Genomic DNA, 24,221 nt, shown 5'->3' with positions numbered 1-24,221 from the left:
CTTACTCTCTCTTCTTATTAGGAATGTCTCTCGATTCTATGAGGCACACAGGCATTCTATGGAATAAGGAAAGCAAGTTCTGGAGGACTTTGAAGTAGGTCTGGTCACCTCCTCCAGCAAAACCCATGTGCATTTCACAGGCATAGAGAGAATTCCACAGGAGCAGTAATATTTACAGGTGTCATGATACCTGTCTATGCACAATAGGGAGAATTGAATTTTGATATAATTCATATCATTTATAAATTGTTTTTATGACAGGTTAAAGATATTAATATTGTCTTTAGAAGACCTGAGCACTCCACATAATCATACATTTTTGTAACCTCCATTCAGAGCAAGAATGGATAAATGAATGCTTTCATTCATTCAAAATATTTATAAGCCCCTTTTAAGATCCATACCTCAGCAAAAAAAATTACTAAGACAAATTATAGAGGATCATATCGGTCTACGTTTCCAGGTGTGCCAAACGACAACTTCCAGATTTTCCAGCCAGCTATGCCAATAGCAACAACACATCTGAAGGGCATCCTGTTGGGGAAGGCTAGCATTAGTGTAAAGCTACTAAGAAGAGTACTGCTACAAATGAAATAGCTGTTTTAAGGAAAGGCTGCAGTGCAGATGTAAGCCTTAAAGGCCTTGAAGAGGCTAAGAGTACATCATGCTAATGAAGGAAATTCAATAACTGTCATGCCAATTTATTTATTTATTAAGAGGTTTAAAAAAAAAATTGTCTCCCTCTCTGGACGGGGAGAAAAAAATTATCTCTTGAGCTCATCAGTCTACCTGTAGGTAACAGTGAATTATATGAGCAGTCCCTTTGAAGCAGATCTGAGTGTATAGGCAAGATCGTATGAGTGAAAGGGTCCTTAAAGATAACCATTCAGACCATAAATGGCTTAGGACTGAGTTAACCCTTTGCATTTGGTCCTGGTTTTGTACGTTCCTTCCCATACACTTCCAGTTTGTTCTGTTTGGAGTTGTTCCAAGATATATTTCCATCTGCAGAACAGAATGACTTTTCTATAAAAATATATCCTCGTCTGTCTCAGCCCACAAGGCTTGGGCAAGATTGTTTAACTGGGGTAGAAACACTTATAATATAAATTAAAAAAGAAGCTGTACTCAGAGACTAGTCCAAGTTCAAGATAAACAGAAGTTTCTTGCTGACAGCGAGGCAGAAAGTGTCAGGATTTCCAAGGAGACTAACACTGAAATTAGAAACAAGCTACATAGTATATAAGGTGTCACAGAAATTGTTCCATTACTGTATAGTACTCAGGGAGTGCCTTAAATTCAGGGCTCTTCCAATCTCTCTGTCTAAGGAGGATGGAATCAGTCAGCTCTGATTACAAGAGCCAAGCTGCAGTAGAACAGCCTACTCCCAAGCAGAGCATCTGGCCTCCTCATGTGGTTGAGCGCTCCTCCATCTCTGTGCTCTCTGGCTTTCCATATGAAGGAAACAGCATATCTGTGGGGTGGATAGGCGGGTAGGTAGGTGGATTGGGGTCTGAATCTCTGGGAATTGAATCAGGGACAGCGGGGCCTCATTCTGCCCCATCACTGGTGCCTGAACGCCTCTTCCTCATGGAAAGATGAATTATAGGAACACAACATTCTCTGGCATACAATCTACATGTTTTAACTGCTATGGAAAAGAAATATTCCTAAGACCAACATTTGTAGAAGATGCCAGGTTGGGGAAGGTTTCAATAATGCCATGTCTGATATAAGGGTTCTTTTATATCAGTTGCAAGAATTATTTTGATTCGTACAAACAAGAAAAGAAGTCTAACTTTTCTGACATGCAATAATAGTAGAAAATGTAATTTTCAACAACAAGAACAAAAGAATTTCCAAGACAATAGGAAAAAAGACAAATAAGTGTTTTTCAACCTTTCTGACCTCTTAGATTTTCTTCTGCTCCAATCTGAATTTGGAATTAGACCTATTTTTGTGAATCCTGTCAACATGGACTTCCTTCTCTAAGGAAGTCCATCAAAATCTCTTTACTTTTAGAAGGGGCCGTTAGCTTTTTGCATATCCACCATACTAAAGAACGTTAAGCGTACTACTGGTTATCACTGTCATTTTGTCTCTGGTTATAACTACAGTATTCTCATGAACTATTTTAAGACGTATGTTTAAAAAGATACCTTTTTTAAAGGAAATTACACAGGAGCTAAATTTACATGAATCCCACCCGTTGCTTTATCAGAGCCTCACCAAAAGCGCCATGTTTGTGTCAGTAGCAGGAAAACCTGAAATAAAAGATGCTGAATGTGCACTTCAGAAATGTTAACTCTCTTTTGGGAAGCTAAGAGTCTGGCAAAACTATTACAGGGCCCTGTGTGCTAGTTGACATGACTCAGCAGGAAGTATGTTAACAAATCAGAAAGGTTCTCTTCAGGGAGAATAAATCTGTATACCTAACTTATAATCTTCAGTAAAACCAAAGTGAGCTGTACCAAATATTCTCAAAGACTATTTTAATACTGATCTAATCAGACAGGCAGGGAAGAGCTAGAGCTACCCTAGTTTTCTTAGGCATATTGCCATTTGCTTGTTCTAATATTCTGAACATTTTAAGCACTTATTTTCCCTTATGTTTATTTAGGATGGGGAAACTTTGCATTTGGCCATAAACAGAAGTAATATCTTTTGCCGCATTTTTCTAGCTCACCATTCCTGTTCCACTTCAGTATAAAAGGGCAATTAACTCAGGAAGATTACAAAGATCATTAGGATATTTAATATTTGAAAAGATGAGCTATTTCTAATGAAGGTGGCAAAGACTGAAAATCTGAAAACACATAGCTCCAGGCCTGAAAGACAAATAATCAGACTGTATCTCCCTCTGTATGATTGCTGAGGACAGCTGTTTAGAAGAGGCAATGAGCTTACTTACTTTCACATCCTTCATTTCTCATCTGAGCCCTTTTTAGACTTTCAGAGGGGAAAAATGGGTACAGAGAAAATGAGAGGTGCCCACTGACTTCTGTACAATGAGAAGGGGAAAGATCCCATGGAAGGGAGGCTGGACACGTGTCCTTATTCTAATTCTTCTACCCCCAGCCTTAACATGTTGATGGGGTATGTCAAACGTATGTGATGATATTCAGCTCAATGCAGTTACCTTCCTCACTGGGACCTGACACCTTGATAGTGTGGCATTCTTGTTTCCCAGGGAAAGTGTATTATATAGCTCCATTCTTATTGCAGGCCTTTTCTGTCAACGTGGAGAGGACAGAGATAAACGTTCAAAGTCTGCCTTCCTGTCATCCTTCTAGGAGGAGTTTGGTTTTTTTTTAATTATTATTCCAGCCAACTGAAGAGAGTTATAGTGTCTTTTTCCTCCTCCATAAGAAGCAAACCATACTTCCAGAAACAGAGCTAGTGTGATACTTTACTGTGCCATCTCTGCTCTCTTTAAAGAGAAAGGACAAACCATTGCCCTTATCTATTCCAGCGGAGCTGCCCCAATGGCAGGTCCAAGGAAACATTTTCTAGGTACAAGGAGTTCCCCAAAACGTCTGGCTGTGTTCCTGATTGTGTAGACTCTGTTTGTTCTCCTCCTAGTTCCCTTTCCTGTATAAAAGCTGGGCAGTGCAGAGAAATAGCTGGGCACCAGCTGAGGGGTTGGAAAGGCACACTGGCTTGATGCCATTTATGGTCATAATCAGCATCCATTCCCAGAAGTCAGGAACTGACAAAGAAATAAATGGGAGGTAAGGAATTCATAGTTAATCAGGGCTTGCAGTTCTAAACAGTTCTAGCACAAACAAATGTCCTAGGAAGCCATCCTTTTGGAAAAGAAAAACCAGCTAGTTTTAAGACGAGTGGCATTTATTTATAGGTAAATATTGGAAAAACTGCAAAAAATAGCCTATTTGCAGAAGATCTCAGAAAATCTTAAAACTGCTTATGCATATCAGTAAAAGTGTCCGCTAAGCACAGAGACTGTAATTATTGTATGACTGTGCTTTTGACCCCAAATGAGTGCAGCACCTTTATTGTGATTTTTAAAGTGGCAGCACCTTTTTTTTCAGGCTCTTGGGGAGAAAAAACAGGTTTTGTTTTAATGAAATAGCAGAGAGATGTCATATTCACCTTTGTGCAATATCCAAAGCATTTTTTCTGAATAATTTTCAGTGTTAATGACTTGATTATTATTACTAGAAGAATAATCAGTGCAGGTTTAGAATACACTTTGTTTTGTGGGGAAGGTTTATAGAAGTCCAATGTGGCACTTCAGATTATTTAAAACAAAAATTAGCTACTTTAAGTATAAAAAAAAATGAGGGCTATTGTTAGGATTCAGAGAGAGATGTCAAGGATTCAACCCTAGACTTTTTCACATTCTGTCAAAGAAGTATGGAGGACTCTTATAAGTTGAGGAATATGAGTGAAGCTATTACATAGACTTTGCAAATAAATATTTTGAGGAGATTTCTGAAATGTCAGGTCTATACTGGGTAGAGAACAGACCCTTCATGAATGGCATCTTAAATACAGTATCCCTAGATGGCTCCACCCACTTGCTATTATTGTTTGTGCTTCATAAACTTGCCTGGGACTTTAAAGAACAATAAGTTTGTTTATTTGCAGCAGCTGAATTATATAAACTGCTTACAGTCTTTAGTCTACTTCTTCTAGCAGAAAGCCTCCTTCTCCAGTTAACTCCTACTGCTGTTCTTCCTGGTCAAATGATGTGCCGGCTTCTCTTTTTCTGTCCTCTGAGTAGGATTAATTTCACTCTTGTTATTTCCACTGGGAATCTCCCTCTAGGCCTAATTTGTAGCACTCTCCCCCAGAGAAAGAGGGCCAGGGAGATCATGGCTTCTGCTCCTTCTTGTTGTTCCATTTGCTTTCATGATTAGCATGGTTATGAGAACAGACAGCAAAGAAGAAGAGGAGGGAGACTTTAAGGAGCTCTGGAAACTCTGACGGGCTTCCCTGTTGAGTTGTGGGACTTGGCAATACCTATCATTGCCAGCCACTGTTGATTGTGTACTTTAAACAAAATGACTGGACGTTCTATTTTTGTTAAACCAAACTCGTACATGATTGTTCTAAAAATAAAAACCCAAATAACTGTAGCACTGTGCATTCTATGATCTCTCCTACTTGTTCCATTTTTTTGTTGTATTCTTTTCTTCCATGTCTTAATAGTTACTTACGTTTATTTCACTTTACAGCATTTTTAGAAAGCCTCAATCTCACTGACTTTGGATGAAGTACAAGAATATTTTTTAAAGTATATTAATTATTAAAATAATAAAATCATTGATGTATTTTAATAGATAGATACTGGCAATTATCCTAAGATTCAAAGGGCAGTTTAAACAGATGGTTTTAAAGGTCTTCCTTGAATGAGAAGAAGTGGGAACTAATTGCATTTCCATAATGTGGGGCTACAACCTAGAAGGCCTGTTTCATAGTCAAGATCCTCTTGACTTCACATTAATAGATTACAGAACTTATAAAACAACAACAAAACTATTATTTTACAGATGTTAAGCTGTCATGTTTACATCTCCCCATCCATACATTTATCTCATCTTATTTGTCTAGTAACAAAATATTTCCTCAAAGCTAGATCTAACTTGAATGTGTATTTCAGTTAACTTAGATGCAACAGAAGTTAGATGTTCTACAACAGGTGTCTTACACATATGAAATATATGTATGTATGTATGTGTGTATGTATGTATGTGTATATATATGTATGTATGTATATTCCTCATGCCCAAACAGATCCTCTTTGCTGATTCTTTGTCCCCCAATTCACAGGTTCCATTATTATTAAAGAAATATTGTTTGCAGTAGGTGGATACTTACAAACTACTGACATGGGCCTGCATTTAACAGAAGTAGTAGTTTATTACTGGCAGTGACAACATATCTTGATTTCTTCTTCTGTTTAGGATAATGGACCTGCTCTGAACAGAAGACCCATGGCCTTTTCACCCGGAGGAAGTCCAACAGACAATAAGCAGATCTTAAATTTGCAATATAATAATCCTTCGCGTTTGTATGCAAACAACAGTCCAGATTCTAGTTTACCATCACAGATGAGTGGTCTCCATATCACAACTCCCCAAAGGTATGGAGTAAAAAGTGGACATGACAACTGAGTTGCTTTTAGAAATATCTGGTTGGGGGTGGAGGAGTTGAACTGATGAAGGCTACTGTGAAGTAGAGCTGCTGGATCCATGCTGCAGAAATACAGGCAACTGCTAGATGGTAGTAGAGAGATACAGAAAACTCTCACTTTTTATGTCCATTTAGTGGTCATCCATATCTGGATATTTTTAGTCCAGATATGGTACCCCTAGTATGAAAAGGTAACTGTCAATTGTTTCTCTGCACCATTTTTCCAAATGAAAATCCTGCACTCTTTCACACATACACACACACTGTGCTTTTGTGGGAAGAGCATCCCCTGCTCCACCTAAAATGGGGTTAAATACTTGAGACAAATTATTTCAGCAGTATTTCCTAAACGAATCATCTAACTATTCAACTGTTTCACTAAAAGTCAAGCTGCCCTACCTGGGGTCCAGAAATCCAGATGGCCAGTAGATGGCAGGAAAGAGGGGGAGTTTTCTGCATCTTTATGCTGCTAGTGATGGCTCAGATTTTTGCACCCCAGGCAGGGGAGCCCTAATTAAAGGATATTGTGACTGGGTTCACATATCACATGTTATTGGTTTCTGAGTTATCTGAAACCCACTTTGTTATATTTTTTTAAACCATGGTTTAGAGCTTAGCATATGAAAGTGGCTATTATGACTTGTTCAACAAACCATGGGTAAAACAGTGTTTTTGTGTTACAGGTTTGCTTTATCTCTTAGTACACGATTGTTAAAATAGCAGCCTAATAAAATTCTTTCAAAGTAACTTGGCAAAAGAGAAATGAAATTCATGTTAGAACTTTCCCATTCGTAAAGCCATCTGAAAAAAATGTGTAATACAGTGGAACCTCAGTTTACGAACTTAATTCGTTCTGTGACTCTGGTCGCACCCCGAATTGGTCGCAACCCGAAGCAAATTTCCCCATAAGGTTCAATGTAATTACCGTTAATCCGTTCTGGCGTGGAGGACAGGGAGGCGGCTATTGCTTGGAGGAAGAGTCCCCCTCCCTATGACCACGTGTCAGGGGTGGAAAATGGCCGCGGACCACATGTCACAGGAGGGAAAATGGCCGCGTATCCTGTTCGTACCCCGAGGCAGAGTTCGCAAATCGAGGTAAATTTTTGCGGCCGGAGCTGGTCGTAACCTGAAAAATTCATTAACAGAGGCATTCGTAACCCGAGGTACCACTGTATTAAATTGCATATATAGTGCTAGATAGTAATAGTTTTAAATAGGCATGAGGAAGTTGTTAAACGTGGGGTGAGGATACATTTTTGTAATAAATGAATATTCAGGCCTGAGATTGAAACTGGTCTGGCCTGATAGATTCAGTTCAGACATCTGGGCTTGTCCAACAGTAGCATCCTTAGGCCATTGACTAGAATTAACCACACAGCACATCAAGTGTCCTGCAAATGGTATGTTGTGTGAATAAGATAAATTCAAAAGGGTAGAAAGTTGGGGCTGGCCATATATTAAGTTGAGATGCTGCAGTTTCCAAGGTACAAATGTACTTTGGAGCTAAATATACATACTTCTGAAAGCATAATTCCTATCATGTGGAGGACATTACTGTAGACCTCAGTGTTTGAATAATGCCTTAATTGGATTTTATAAACGCTTACGCTTAACAGATTACGGCTGTATTCTTTAATACCATGAATAGAATAAAACTAAGATGGGAGGTGGCTCATTAAAAATATTTTAGATGTTTAAAAGCTATCAAATTAGAATTCATAATTTTTATTGATTCCAGATGCAGATAAACAAGGAATAGGAAATCTAATTGGGATGATGAAGATGAAACCAGTAAAAAAATAGCTGGAAAAAATTCACAGAGGAATTTCAGCAGTTTTGGCTAAAATGGTGGCAAAATTATCCAGCAATTTCAAGAATTCACCATCCTTGGGCTCCTATCCTGAGGCTGTCATTTCCCACCCCCACACACTTTTTTCAAGGGCTTTATGAAGGCCATCACACTGCTGTATCACTCCAGGGGTTTGCGGAGGCATGTAAAGTTTAAGAAGGCAGCACATAAATAAGGCTGAACTGAAATGAGCTTCAATTTCACTCCTCCATTTATGGGTGGCAAAATAGGGAGATCTCCCCCAACTGACCCATTGTAACAGTATGAGCAACCATTAATTTTGACTTCTTAGCCATATATGTTTGCCATTTATATCAAAAAATAACTCCAGTGCCAAATATTATTCAATGACTGGAAGACTTCCAAATCCTTCAGTAATTTAATTTAATGCATTTTTTTAAAAAATGCAATCCATGTGTAGCACAGTAATTCACAATGAATTGCAGCAGCTGTCCTGCACTTACTGGTCAGTCTTAAATAGATGGTTCAGTACCCAGTAGAGTGAACTCAAGGGCTCCTTCATTGGCAGTTTTTTGCATATAATAGGTTGTTCATGAGCAACAATCAGTCTAGAAACAACAAAGGAGAAACAAATAATTGAATCCTCAATAGTAAACATAGGATTTGTTTGCAAAAAGTTGCAGTTATCAAGCTCATAATTTGATGAAACAGTTCTAGAAAATATTGTAAAAGAAACTCCTCATAAACGACCCCTTTTCTCTGATGGACTTTAGGTTGGTATCTCTTCAGTTGGTTGATCTTCATTTTCTGTTCAAATAGTGCTGATCCTCTAAGGTCTCTACCAAGGAACAAAAATGGAATTGACACAGACTCAGATGTGTACAAAATGCTACAAGATCATGAAAGGCCTGTTTCAGAACCTAAGCAGTCAGGTTCCTTCCGGTATCTGCAGGGCATGTTGGAAGCCGGAGAGAATGGTAAGGAGTGCCACACTCCTCTTTTATGCACACTTCAACGTACATGCCAGTCTTAGAAACCATACATACAATAATTCTTGATTATTCTTGTTGGTTGCACAGATGTTTAGACTGGATTTGACATTTTTATCTACCTATCGAGTCCTTCACAAGGAGCTGGGATAGGCAGATGTTGTTTGATGGGATGATGATGATGATGATGATGATGATGATGATGATGATGATTGGAAAAGAAAAAAAATAAGGAAAATCACCCAGAATATGTGATTTAAAAAAGAGAAGGGACATTGACATCAGTATTAGTGAGCAAATGCTGAAAGCATGCATATGCTGTTTGCAGAGCAGTCAGAACCTGAACACTGGTATCTGAGTATGAATGTATTCATGAGCATTACATGCTGCATGTATATAATCTTGTATGTATGTATGTAAAGATTTCATGACTTCCATTCTTTTTTTTTTTTTCTGGTTAGTTCAGATTACATAGGCCTTTTCATAACACAACCCTTGAAAAGAGCCAGCTTCTAACATGCCATCTTGCTTTTAGTACAGACTCTTAAAGGTCTCCCTGAGTCCTGACATACAGTAAAACAAATAAATCCGGCAAGCTGTAAAAGTGCACTTTAGCCGTGTTATTGCTGGACTTCGTTTCCTTTACATGGCAAGAGGTCATATCTCCCCCCCCCATACATAAAAACATTTTCTATATTGGGCAACATCATTTGTTCTTCTGTGTTTCCTCTGTACAACTCTTTTTGTACCAGCTTTCCTTTGTTACTTTTTTAATATCTCTCACTCCGTTTTTCCAAAAGGTTAATGTCTGGTTTTATCTAGTAAAACAGAACTTCATATGATATTCACATGGTATATGGCTTTCTCATTCTTATAGTCATGCTACCATTTTAAAATAAATATGGTTAATGCTGGTCACCTGTTCCCTAATCTTTATATCATCTGACATATAGCCCCATATTAGCTCAGAAATAAATCCCATTGATTTTGAAAGGATTTTCTTCTTTCTGTGGGTGCAGCCTTAGCATCTTCTTATCACTCCAGTGATAAAGAAAGGGAGGAGTGCATATAACAGACTTACCCCGTGATAACCTTACCTTTTGAATTCAAGAAGAATTCAAGAAGAATTATTTAAACAAAGAAGTTTGCATAGCTGGGACATTCCACATGCCTTTAATCAATAATGCTGAAATCTTATCTTAAATTCTTGGCAGGTGAAAAGTACGACAAAGTGACCAGTCCAAGACATATCAAATCTCCAGTCCCTAAACTGGGTGGGGCCATGTCTACCTTGCAGGTGCTCCCCGAGTGCACCAGATGTGGTAATGGAATTGTGTAAGTACATGAATCTCCCCAGGAACCTTAACAGTTTATATCCTCTTTGGGAAAGCTAACGAATAAATGTGCCATCTGTTTCATTTTAAACTCTCATTGTAGCGTATGCCATAAAACTGCGTTATGTGCTGGGTGGAATTGTAAGAGCAGGATGGCATCTGGACTGCTTCTTTCACAGGAAGGTTAATTAAATATGTATTGCAGCTTTAACATTTAGTTATGTTAGTCTCTTGATCCAAAGTACCTTCGTTGTTCCAAAATGAGTACACAGCCCCATACAAAAGAGGATTCCCCGATTTCATTGGAATCCAGTTGGCTCAGGGCATTGGGAATTAGGAGCAGCTGCTCATGTTCGGCTTCTGTAGGCAGCCGAGGCAAAGCCTTTTAGTCTTTGTCATATGGGCCAGAGATGTGCCTAGGCGAAATACAACTGCTTGGGCTTATGTAACCACTCAAGTGACCTGCAATAAATATTAATGGTTTTAAGTATTTAACTTTCTTATCTTCTCTGCCCTCCTTCATTCTAACAGCGGCACAATAGTGAAAGCCCGCGACAAGCTCTACCATCCAGAATGTTTCATGTGTGACGACTGTGGCCTCAACCTGAAACAAAGAGGCTACTTCTTCATCGAGGAACAACTCTACTGTGAGACGCATGCCAAGGAAAGGGTTAAACCACCAGAAGGATACGACGTGGTAGCTGTTTATCCCAATGCCAAAGTTGAACTTGTCTAAATAAATACTCGTATTTCCCAGCGAGGTCAAAAGGTGGCACAGCCGTCCACAAGCACAGCCTCTGTTTTAAAGTTATGGCTATAATCAACTCCAATTACTCAACTCTCAGTAAAATACCTTTCAGAGATAAAATGAGTTATCCTTGGAACCTTAGGTGGATAGTACTGGTTGCAGAAAGCCTTTGAAAAGAATCGCTCCCCCCATTTCTTTATGACACTTTGCTTTTTGGTTGTTGTGCTGTTGGGTTTTTTTTTTAATTGCAAATATTTGTTGTAGACCATCCAAAATCTATGTAAAAATAGATGCTTTCTAAAAAGAACTTTTACATATACAACCAGTATTTTTTTAATTTTGTCCCATTTAAAAATAAGGCACTTTAAGAACTGACAGTTTAAAGCATTGCATTAAATTTTACTTTTGTCAGTAATATAGATATGCCATAAATACTGCTTTGTGGCTTTCAGGGTATAGAACACTGAGACCATGTTTATTATTATTTTTAATATAGTTAAACAGAGAAGTTCTCTTATAAATCCTTTTTCAAGTGCTGTTGTTATAGTTGCTGCCTATTGCTTATTTTAGTTCTGCTTAGTACCTAGGAAACAAATGCCCTTTTCTACTTGCAAAAAAGGCAAAATCTTCTTTGAGTTGATCTTCACTCCTGGTGACTTCATACTTGGGTTACCATATCTAAGCAGCAAAAATTTGGACAACCATTAGATGGCAGCAACACGCTAGAGGGTTCTGTATCTTTTTCGTGCCATGTATTGGTTGACTGTTTTGCAGCCCAGATTTTATAGCCCTATTCATGGACATGGACATGTAGTTTTCTTAGCAATAATGCAAAAGTGGTTTCACACCTTTTCTGGAACAATCAAAATTTTAAAAAAACCCTTTTTGCCACACTCGTGACACATGGCAGCATTAACAGCTGGAGCTTTCTGCTGGGACTCATTGCCTAACTGCCCTTTCAACTGTCTGAGAGAAAATATTATTGGAAGCCTATAGATGACCCTCAGTTGGTTGAGAGCAGTGATCTGGTTAAAGATGATTAGTGTGTTCTCAGGATCTTCTAGATCATGTGATGTCGACACTTGTATTAAGATCAAGAACTCTCAGATGTAAATTCTTCTGTGTAAACATAACTGTGAGAATGCACGTACAAAAATCAGATATGACAGAATCTTTACATATGATACCATCAGTCAATCAAAACTTTATTATGGTCAGACCAGCGTAAACATATGATACCAATTTTCTTTCTTTTCTATGAGATACCATGATCTCTCTTGCTGTTATTCCCTTGTATCAAATCACATGGACAATTATTTCTACTACTTCCTCCTTTGCATTTAAGCCACAAGATTTTATATTGAAGCCTGAAATATAGAATTCTTCTCAGATACAGTTAAATTGAATTTGAATATTCATCTCTAGATGCAAATAATTTCAGTCAACATAAAATAAAAAAATCCAGATAACAATAGGGCAATGATCACAAAGTTATTTTTGACCTTGAGTTTTCAGAGCTGAATTTACCTGGGTCACATTGAAGTCCCCTCATGTTTGAATGAATAACTTGAATGAAAAAGTCCATACAATTATAAGAAAATTAAGCCTCATTTCAGACAAATAGACATAGAGGATGGATAGGATGGATGGATGGATGGATGGATGGATGGATGGATGGATAGTAGATAGATAGATAGATAGATAGATAGATAGATAGATAGATAGACAGACAGACAGACAGACAGACAGACAAAACATTTATTTCTTGATAACATAGGGTGAAACTTGTCCAGTGTGAAAGGTACATTATGCTTTAACAAGTAAAATGTGGCAACAATGATGAAGAAAAATATGTGCTTTTAGTTAAAATATCGTTCTCTATACCATATCTTCTGTATTTTTAGGGTTCTCATTTAAAGAAGCTTGACTGAGTTTAATGAGATTTTTTTCCATCTGCAGTTGTTATAAATGCATATATTAAAAATCATTTACTCAGCAATCCAGAGTGAGTCCCAGACCCTGCAAGCCATGCAAGCCATAGAACGCTTAGAAGAAGCTTTCCCTCCATCTTTTTTCCCTTTGCCCTCCAGCAACATCCTTCTGTTGTAAAGGGCCTGTGATGTCCTCATGGATGCGAAGCTGCTGATCCCCTGTCCTTGAAGTGCCTACAAAATTCCATTTGGTAGCATTCTGCCCGCCACTGCTTGCAGGGGAAACATTGATGATGTCCCAGAAGCATCACCTCTGCTACAACCTATTCTTAGCCATCAGCAATAAGTAAGGTATCTTAGCATTGCATTGCTGTTTTTTTTTTTTAATTTGCTGCCCAATTAAACAGGAATACCTTTTTTGGTTTATAAATATGGAACTAGTCAATTAGTTACTAAAGCATTGCAACACTTAGTATTTTCACATTAACTCTATTATGTAAAGTTTCCCATCAGGTGGGAAATGTATCAACAGGCCTATTTGAAACTTTTTTTAGTAGCTTCCAATTCTAAGGTAAGGGTTGCAGTTCTATCACCATTTATCACCAATTTTTATGGTTTTCTGGCCTAGTGTTTGTGTTTGTCTCTTAGTGGAATCATACCAGTAAATCAGGAAAGATTTATGTATTATTATAGTTACCAATAATCAAGCAATATTGTCGCTGTTTCATTTATTGGTTGCCAACAGAGAACTATTTCTTTTGCAATAGTCGTGAGCATTTACTCCAATTCAGCTTATTACTTTTGTTGATCCTTAAGGCCCCAGGCATGATTATACGGTTTTGTGGGTTACTCTTTGAAGTGCTCCGTGGAATGCATATAGTATGAACCTGCAATTTTACAAATTGCTGGGTACCTTTCAATTCAAAATTGGTACATAATGCTCTGGCCCTTGAAACTTAATGGATAATTCACAACATCTGGCTTTACCAAAGCGTCTTCCCAGTTTGTCTCACATCTTCTGTCCTTTCATTATCAAGTGAGTTTGATAAACAAGCAACCTTTCCTGACTCGTAATTAGGATTTTGCCTGGAGGGTGCATTCCAGTGAGGTGGCAGACTGCCTACCCATGGTCTTTGGAAAGTGCCTTAAACAGCCACCCTTATTTCTAGGCTTAGAAATAAGGGTGTTTTTACCAGAGTTGCTGGGTGAGCAATTTACCTATATGCCTTGCGATTTTTGAAATCAAAAAAGTAAAGCCAGCCATTATTTTTAATCAGATACAAGATCTGATCAAAAGCAAGCTTGTTTTTCATTAAAACTTTCTACTTGGAAAAATTATTTGAAGAATTTGCAGCATGAATTCTTTAATACAGTTTGAGATACAAGTATATGTTTCATTGTAATAGTTTAGAATATGCAGACCTTGATTCTAGTTTTCTTAAAACATTTATCAGTTTAAAAATTGCTAAAGTCAATCATATATCATTTTCATTATGCTTATTTCATTTCTCAAATAGTTGCTGCAACAAAGCTGAAATCTAAAAGGTGGACCTCTCTCTATATGCATGTGTTATAATAATCATATAGCTGCTTGACAATGAAGAGAAAGCCTCATAGGAAAGAAGCTTACTTGCAAACAAATGAGCCCAGATATTTCTGGACTGGAAAGAGCATCACAAACCTCATGTAGTCAACTTTTTCTGTTATGTGGTGAGACTTAGGTTTCTGATATACTAGGCTATAGATCAGTTGGCGGTGCTTTTTGTCCCCCATGCGGCTTCATTTCAAAGCCTGTTTTTCACCCTGCAGGTGTCTGCTGTCTACTTCAGATATGTTATAATAATATTGAAACAGGTGGCCCATCTTGAAAATTCATAAATAGTTTCATTAGTCTTGAGCCGTGGGCATTATAAACTGCATAAACTGATTGTGTAGCTATTATTCAGTTATCTGTTTTAGGGTTTACTATATGCAAATAGCTTTACTGGCCAAGGAATGAAACTTTCCTTATCTTTTATCTGCACAGAAGTTGTTAGCGATCAAAATTACTACAAATTGTCTCTTGCTAGTTTCTGTTTATGAATTGACAACTCCTGGGGTATTGAAAATGGAGCCACCTTGCACAAGAATATTTTGTTACAAATTCTTTCCTTCTAGCTGTGCCCCTTATCCTATACAAAATTTGTCTTGCAGCATATTATTAAAACCAGAATGTGGTTTATTGCCAGTTCAGTCAAAGGATAAGATTGTTTCTATTTCTGTTGAGTGACTGTTCAACAATACGGCAAAGCGTTTTAGAAAAACAGTGTGTATGGAGTTTAAATGTATTATGAGTCCACCTCATTATCAAATGAATTATGACTTAGCAGCTATTTCATCACCACTACTGTAGCCTTAAGAGTTTTTCATTATATCATAGTCCGTCATATTCATAAACTATACGGCTGATAATATATTTCTCTTATATTCCCAGCCGTCAGGATGCTGTGACAACTGTTTACTAGATTTCTGTGCTCCTGATCATACATTGATTTCAGCACTGGTATTTCTTCTTCAACCAAAACAAAAAAACAAAACAAAACAAGCAAAAAACCAGGGCAAATCAACAGATTGTAGCATTAAGGGGGAAATCTATTGAGGTATTTTGATCATGGATCATCCACTGAAGCCAGGGATGACAAGTTCCCTTCCTTTCAGTCTTCCCCTGCCTATCAAATACTGATCTGAGAGAATCTCCCAACTCTCTGGAGTAGATTTTGAGGAGAAATTGGGAGTAGGGCTATAAAATAAAGGTAAAGAAAAAAAGGCCCTATTATGTGAACAAAAATCTGCTTGGATGACTTTGAACTTCACCCTTAGCATATGATGTACCACTACTAACAATAGATAAGGTGAAGATAATTTTTTTCTTTTATAATACTGGACTGGACATAATCAGAGGTTCTCTGCAGAGATGTCTTTTGAAGCAATGAATGAGCCAATGAATTAGTTAAGGCATCTGCCTTTGGATACCTTATCTGACACAAGTATAAAAAGACAAAGAAGCAAACAATCATAAAGACATAATATTTTCTTTTAGTACAGAACAAACTTTTCTTGAAGGCTGAAGCAGAACTGATGCCCATGAGAAGATATCTATGAATGGAACAAACACCAATGGCAAAACATTGTGCAGTGATCTAAGGCAGCCTTCCACGCTGGCCCCGCTGATTAGGAAGTATCAGAGTTTAAGTCCAATATATCTGGGGGACCCTAAATCCAGTATTCTTTGGAGGCAAAGCTGAAAACAGCAGAATGAGGAATATAAAATCAGTTTGACAGAGGTGATAGATGGTGACCAAAAGGTGTCTCTTGGTCACCCTCTATTCAAGCAGCTCACTCATGACTTGGCTAAATGAGGTTGCCAGGCCATGGTACCAATTCTCTCTGGAATTGTGTTTGGTCCCCATCTCTATTTTAGAAAGGATGTCAAAGCACACCCTTTTAACTTAGCTTTTTATGTCTTTAAAGTCACCATCTTACACACTTTTCTGGAATTAAGTCCTGTGGAATGCCAGAAGAGAAGATTCATTAAAAAAAAAAAAATCCACTATTGCTGGCTTATTGTTTGCATTGTTCTTTTTGTACTATCCAGTAGGAGGCCATGGCACTTACCTACTCATATTTTACACAATATTTGCAATAGCAATAAACACACAAACATGAGGAAACAGTAATAGTTTCCTAATGTCAAACTAATGCTGTTAAAGATGACAGCTGAAAGAATTTTGAATATTGTGAAATAATGTGAATAATATCTGTTGATTTATTGCATATTAACCAATGGTCTGGAAAATCTCTTAGACGGGTTGTGGTCTTTCAGAAGTGCACTGGCTCCTGGAGAACTATAGCCTCTTTCGTGTATTTTTCTCAGGCTATGCCTCGTTCACTACTTATGCACTATTCACAAAATATATATCCTTGTGTATGTGTGTGTTCATGTTAGAGGTGAATAGCAATTGCCCAGTGCAAGTGATTGCACAGTAATATATCCCCCTCCAAGAAGATGGCTCCTCTTCATCTAAAGCCTCTTCTCCTTGGATGTATCAGGGCATGTTCAAGCATAAAGTAGGCAGGCTAATTAGGCCTGGCCTGCTTTGGGTCCATTTTGCAGAAACTTCCATGCTAGCAAATCTCTGTCTTAGACAGATCTGAATGTTTTAAATTCAAATGGTACAGACTATACTCAGTCACCAGAAGAATTGCAGGGTTCATACAACCCTGCAGCCAAATTCACTGTGTGTGTGCATATTGCAGATGCCAATCATGGCATGGCATAGTGCCCGAGCCTTATGGAATCCTATGGATTAAAGTTTAGTGCTGCAGAAGGTTTAATTCGAGACCAGCATGTACTGGATGTAACAAAGACAGAAATGTACAGGAGTTATTTTGCTCTGCTTCAGTTGGCGTACTGAACAAGTCTGATGCTGATTAGGTCAGCCTTGGCCATGGTCCTACATATGTTAGTTACTCATCAATTGAATTACAGAAAACCACTTGCTGATTTGATTACTGCAAAATGAAGCTGCTAGAATTTTGACTGGAAGAAAATACTGGGATTGTGCAAAACCTTTATTGCATCAGCTACAGTACACTGGCTACCAGTGCATTTCCACGTGCAAGTCAAGGTGCTGGTAAGAGCTTGTGACCTGATGCCTGAAGCATCATCTCCCATCCCCCCTTTGATCTTGCCTGCCTTTTATGACAGGCAAGTGTACTTAATCTGTATGTGCCTTTGCCTTCAGAGATACCATTAGCAACTGTCACATCTGCCATGTGGAAATTCCTATCGCAAGAAATTAGGTATAAAAATTATTCCTTTTTATCTGTCTTTCTCCCAGCAAGTGAAGACGATTATTTTTAAACCAGCATTTCACTCTGCTATTGTACAATTTCACTGATCAATACCTAGTCTGTGTATGTCTCCTTTTGCTGCCACCTGTAATTTGTTATTGTGTATTGTTTCTGTGCTTCTGAAAATAAAATAATGCTCTTTGGATGATATACCTGGCACACTATGTTTGATCCTGACTGGATGCATCAGGTTGGCTGCTGCATAACATAGAATGCTGATTGATTGATTGATTGATTGATTGATTGGTTGGTTGGTTGGTTGGTTATTTACCTGTTAAGTTTCTATTTCCTACCTTTCTTCCAGGAGCTTCAGGAGGCACATACGCACGCACGCACCCACCCATCCACACATATCCAGCTTTCCCCTACTTCACTACAATTGTCTGGAGTAGGTTGGGCTGAAGGAGTGACTGCCAAAGGTCACCTAGTGACCTTCCATGGCTGGGAGTGGACACAAGCCAGGCCTTAACCCAACACCATAATCCTTAGACCACACTGGTCAAGAAAAGCCTGTGTCCTAAGCCATCAGAGCTCCCGTATAGTCTTGTATGTTGTTATTAGGGAGAATGTGGAGTTGATGAACAAGGGCAATCAGCTTGTTAAATAAATCAGTTAAATCATCGCATGAATGCTATTTTTTATTACTACTACTACTACAGTTCTGAGGAGGTGGAAAAAGCACAATGTATGCATATATCACAGCAGACAAGAATTTTCTGCATGTGAGCAGTAAGGATGCCTGTTCTGGAATTGCTTCTGCCCCCCGGCCCCCCAGCCTTAAAAGAACAATTGTAAAACAGGACACCACTTTGAACGAGACACAATATTTGCAACCGGCAGAATGAGTTACATGTTGAAAATGTGAAGACATGAAAGAGAGATGTAATAGACCCTTTGGTTCAACATTCCACTCCCCTGGTGGCCCATAAGGAGATGCCTCTGGAAAGACGATTAGAATAGCGATACTCACATATTTCCCACAGCTGGTAAGAGGCCATACCGGCAGTCGTGAACAATATCCACTGATAGCCTTATACATCACACTGCAATAGCAAATTCCATTAGACTAGGCACCGATTGCAATTTTGTCCTTAAATATGAATATGTAGGGGAAATACAGAATGGGGTTACCAGCAATATCTATCATTTTGACTACATTTTAATTTGTTTTTTTTTCTCCTACCAATCTATACAGAATGATTGAGGCAAAGAATGTTGTAGTACACACATCTACTGCAATGTAAGCTTTGGGGGATCAGAGCTTGCATCATATAATGTTTGATGAAGTGATGACCTCAGTAGATAAATGGAATCAACATCATCATCAGTAAAGAGAGAAGGAAGCTTAAAGGATAAGTGTTCTTCTTAAGAAAGTGATGCCACAAAGCCAGAACAAATGTGATTCCAGTCTAAGTGCAAAATGCAAAGTGAATATTGATATTAAGAAAAGACAATTGCTTGCTAATGTGAATTTGCTATTCCCAATTCCTGTTGAGTGACAGACTGCTAGAACGGACATAGAAAAATGTCTTTTGAAGACCTATTTTTGAATGATAGCCATAGTTCTCCCTGCCATGTAGCACCACTGTTAGGCAGTGAAGCAACCCCATCAGGCAGCAAATGCTGTGGGCAGGAGTAGCAGCTCCCTTACAATCGCTCCTAGCCACCTATGCGATTAAGGACACACTATTCTACCTTCACTATTTAGTTATAATTGCTAGTAACTGACTTCATTAGACAGAACAGGCAGCTAGCCCTCTCTTGTTCTTCATCTCAGGCTTTTACATTCCCCTTGCTGGTTGGTGTATTATCTTTTACGTAAGCTTAGTTAGTTGAAAGAGTTTGGATTGGCCTATCTAAACATCAAAAGCACCCCTGGCACACAAAGGTTCCCATCACATTAGACCATGGCTGGCTGGAGAATTCTGGGAGTTAAAGTCCACATGTCTTAAAGTTGCCAAGGTTGAGAAACACTGCATTAGACTGAAACAATAAAGTGTCCCTTGAGTCAGGCTTGACCTGGAAATGTCCATGTTATTGTCTTGGCAAGGTATGGAAATTTGCTGTTGCCACCTTCCAGGACAGCAGCCAAACATGTATGCTAGTCTTTGTCAATCTAGAGTTTCCAGATGTGCTGAGATTACAGTTCCCCATCGCTATGGTTGTTGACCATGTTGGGTGGGAATTTTAGTCTCCCCACACACGTACACAAAACCTTAGGTTGGGAAAGGCTGAAATACAGCATGGGGAAGAAATATGTAGGGGGAAGAAATCTAGAATGGTTTGGAAAGGCTTATGCATAAGTGTATTACATAATCTGTAGTCTTTTTTTATCTGCATGAGGCTAATATTGTGACCAGCAGCATCCATGACGGGGGTTGGGGGTGGGAGGGTCAGACTGATGAGAGAATGGCATTGGACACAAGATTTATTTTCTACATGCACACCCAAAAGAGGCAGAGCTTGCAACATGATGCTGTTTTTGTCATTCTGATGAAAGCAGTCAGAACCTGCAGATGCTGCTCCTTGTAATTTCTCTGGAATAGGATTTTTTTTTACTCAGGCAAACTTAGACTGTGTTTATACTAAGAGTTACTCCTTTGATAAAGCCCCTCTTACCTGAAAAGTAGTCGTAAAGTACAAGTATGATACTCAGCAATTTGGAGCTTGTTTACTTTATTTAAGTTTTAGACCATGAAGAACCTAAAAGTCTATTTGAACTTTCTTGTGTGCTGTATATTACAGAGGCTACAGGGAATGTCCAGGATAATGTGATTGTGCATCCTAGTCAACATTGGTTTTAAAATTACATACCAGCTGTAAAATGCTTGTATTGCTTGCATAATAAGAGAGTGGAATAAATTCAAGGAGCTCAGATTGGACCAGAGATCCAGGCCTGGCTATTTACTCAGGACTTCTTACAAGCTCTGATAAAGGCTAATGGTTTGTACCCACAGCAAAACCAGCTTGTGAGCCTGATCTTGTTCAAACCCTTCTGAAGCAATGAGTGGCATTTTGGTGCATCATTGCTACTCCTGGGCTAGCTTTAGCAACAGTTGTGTTTCCACTCTGATGTCTTCCAGCGTGCTCTGTTTCCCCCCAGGACCCTGAGCCAAGTTGCATCATCTCTGCTTTTGTGCCATTTCTGAACCTCTTCCCTGCCCACACAAACGAGGTAAATGATTGCAGCAGTTCTTCAATGACTAGACCTGTTCCATAGAAGATGGGCTGGATTTCTTAGAGGCCCTTCCAGAGCCTCATCTCTGACTACACTGTGTGGTTTCAGCCTCTCTGTCTGCCAGTTTCCTTCTGCTGATAAATTGTTTCCAACTGTGAGAAATGTGGGACCATGTCCTTGGCCAACCAAGACTGGAGGCCAAAAAAGGAGTGGTTGAAAGTCAGACTATATCCAGCTTCTCCTGGGAATTGCTGCACAGGGAATACTAACCTAATGAGTAAAAATTACCACTTTGGCCTTCAAGCCAGATTGCTGTCATAAAGAATTTGTGATTTCTGGATCAATTCTTATTCCTCTACATTCATTTCAGACTCTCCTCTATTTCTGAGGGAGGAGGTGGAAAGAAAGGTTGCTATGAATATATTGTCAGCATTACAATAATGATTGAGTGCATACAGAAGGCTAGGCCAAGTTTTTTTTCAAACCATGTGCCTGCTGAACAAGGTATAATAGCCTGATGGAGTTGTGGACCCACCCAATATGATTTAGCATTCTCTATGAACCATGCTAGTAACTCCACTTCTTTTTTTCTTCTCATGGATGCCTCATACTATAATTATGGAATGACTGTATATTGAAAAAGTACCCAATAAATTCCTGAAGCTTTTTTTTTTCATTTTGGATGCTAAGTATGAACAGTAGGCCATTATTATATCTATTTTCTGCTGCCACCAAGTTCCAGGAATGTCCACTTGACCTCTATTGGAAATAGGGAGTGAGCAAGATAAAGCCTCAACTCAATGCTACCAACTCAAACCAACTCAATGCTACCGATATCTTATGAGCAGAGCACACTGGTCATGTTCAAATTTTAATGTCCTCCAACTCTTGAATCATATAATGAAAATCTATGACTTAAGATGTAAAAGATAAATTTGTTTTAAAAATACCAGGATCAAATCTGGAGGGTTTCACTCATCAGTGCTATATTTCTCCATGCACTAGAATAAATTGGTTACAGTAATTAATGTTATATCACTAGACAGGGCACAAGATATAGCATTTCAAATGCAATACTCTCCAAATCAATTCTGCTTATGCTCAGAAAAATACTTTACATTATTATGTGACTAGTTACTGTATGTTAAAATATGCATAGAAATGCACATTCTGTTGACAGCAGTGCAGACGGTTGGCACCTAAGCGAGCATTTGAATGCATATCAAATGCCTCTATGGAATTCTTGTTCTGTAGATAAAATGTGGGCAAAACTCTGCTTCTTTGTTGGATCCAGGCATTTGTTTTTACTGGAATTACAAAAGCATCATTTGTGCATGCTTTAACAGTATGTGTTTCCATTTTTTGTGGCAATAAAACAAAAAAAGGCCAGATGTGATTAGCTAGCTTCTGTTTCCTGCCCATGTTGTCATGATGGAAATAACCACTCCGAAAACCATAAACACAATCTGTAAAGAATGGAGACCAGAACATTGTACTAGGAAGCTATTAACAAGATAGGTGGTCCAAAGAATATAAACAAGTTCAAATCATGGTAGGTCATGTATAGCAAAAACCATCTGGAACTTAGAGATGTTTGTTCTTGCTCTTTCCTAACATTTTCAGGCATGTTTCTCTACAAAATCTTATGCACCTATCAGTCATTTAGTTTTAACTGGATCATCAAGAAGGGCGTGTTTCATTTCTCACTGGAAAACCTCTAGTGTTCAGATGATTGTTCCCATCCCACAGAGGTTATTACATGCACAACTAAGGATTGTTAGTCCTTTTTAATTTTAGCAACCCCTTCCTTTTAGAGATGGGAGGAAAAGCTACTCAAGGAACTGAAAAGGAAAAAAAAAAACACCCTGTATTGTGGCTCTTTAAGTTCAATCCATTAGTGCCAAGTATGTTTACTATGGGCCATCCCTCCAGTCTTTATTTATATACAATAGAAATAGGAACTGCCACAATTACTCCATATATTCTGCTCCCTTTTTAAAAACCATGCAATCCATTATGAACAACTGATATCAATCTAATGTTCAAGAAGTAATGCAGTGATCAATTTGGTGATGTAATCCATGTGTGTTTCTTTCCCCAACCTTGTGCCCTCTAGAAAGGTTGAAACTACAAACCTCACCAGGGCTGTCAGTAGCATATAGTCCAAAAACCAGGGAGAGCTTTGATCACCCTGTCACAGCCACCATCTTGACTTTTGGGGCTACTCCCTACTGACCTCCCTGAATCCCACAGTTGCTTAAAAAGACAAAATGGCCAGAAATTCTGGGAGTTGCAGCTCCAGCTCAGCTGGAGAGACTGCTTTAGATTCTTGTATTGCTACTGAATCACCCCTTTCAAATAAAAATTTCTAAAGCTTCTGAGGGATTTCAAATTATAATTGCTACTCATTACAGCTATGTAACTTCCCTTTGCATTCTTTGCAAAAAAAAAAAAAATCAGCCTGCCTGTTTGTTTTGCACTCACAAAGAGATTTTGGAGCGAAAAAAAACTAGCAATCAAGCATTATTTTTCTTGGGCAATAAAAGAACTGCATTTTTTTTTCAATCAAAGCCAATAGAAAACAGCTCCTCTCTACTCTGGTTTACTCTTCTCTTGGTCATAGTGAGCCACCAACTCTTGGAAGGTCACATGAAGCCTTTGAGGTCTTCCTTAACTGGTCCTGCCTCCAGAGCAGCCAGTCAGATGATTGGCAGGAAAAGCACTCCCCTAGCATGACATCTGATGCTTTCCAGAAGCGCTCTGATTGGCTGACTGTTGGGTGATGCAGCTTCGTTGAGAAGGAGAGTGGAGGATGAGGACTAATTCAATGCTCCTCCACAAAATGGCTGCTTCTTCACAGCTAATGGCACCAGAGAAGCCGAGGGAGGGAGAGAAGGCTTCTCCTAATGCCCCCAAAACCTCTTAACTTAGTTGCTTTATGTGCATAGGCAGGGCTATACATAAATGTGTGTATGCGCAAAGCCCAAGAGGTGCTCTCAGAATCCTAAACCATTAAATGTATATATTGAATTCAACATCTTATCCACTGTTGTGGAGCATAAGAGCCATCATATAGAAAGTACTGTAAGCTTTTTCCAAAAGGATAATAGATTGCATCCCCTCTCGTCTTTTGGCGCAGTTGACAGGAGTTGCAGACAAACACATGCGCATACAGACAT

General features: G+C 38.6%; 1 protein-coding gene across 1 annotated transcript in view; it reads left to right on the top strand.

Annotated features, from left to right (window-relative positions):
* Positions 1–18,014, top strand: part of PDLIM4 (PDZ and LIM domain 4) — a 76,003-nt gene extending 57,989 nt beyond the window's left edge. Inside the window, exons 4-7 of the mRNA XM_007432471.3 lie at positions 5,931–6,109; positions 8,789–8,946; positions 10,173–10,293; positions 10,824–18,014. Of these exons, the coding sequence (XP_007432533.1) occupies positions 5,931–6,109; positions 8,789–8,946; positions 10,173–10,293; positions 10,824–11,028 (663 nt within the window). The 3' untranslated portion in view covers positions 11,029–18,014. The remainder of the gene's footprint in view (positions 1–5,930; positions 6,110–8,788; positions 8,947–10,172; positions 10,294–10,823) is intronic.
* The last annotated feature ends 6,207 nt before the right edge of the window (positions 18,015–24,221 follow it).

This window comes from Python bivittatus, unplaced genomic scaffold (genome assembly GCF_059951505.1).
Source record: "Python bivittatus isolate LINGU-HERP-01145 unplaced genomic scaffold, Pbiv_v1 ctg000080_np1212, whole genome shotgun sequence".
Lineage (NCBI taxonomy): Eukaryota > Metazoa > Chordata > Lepidosauria > Squamata > Pythonidae > Python > Python bivittatus.
This window is presented reverse-complemented; position numbering and strand designations above follow the sequence as displayed.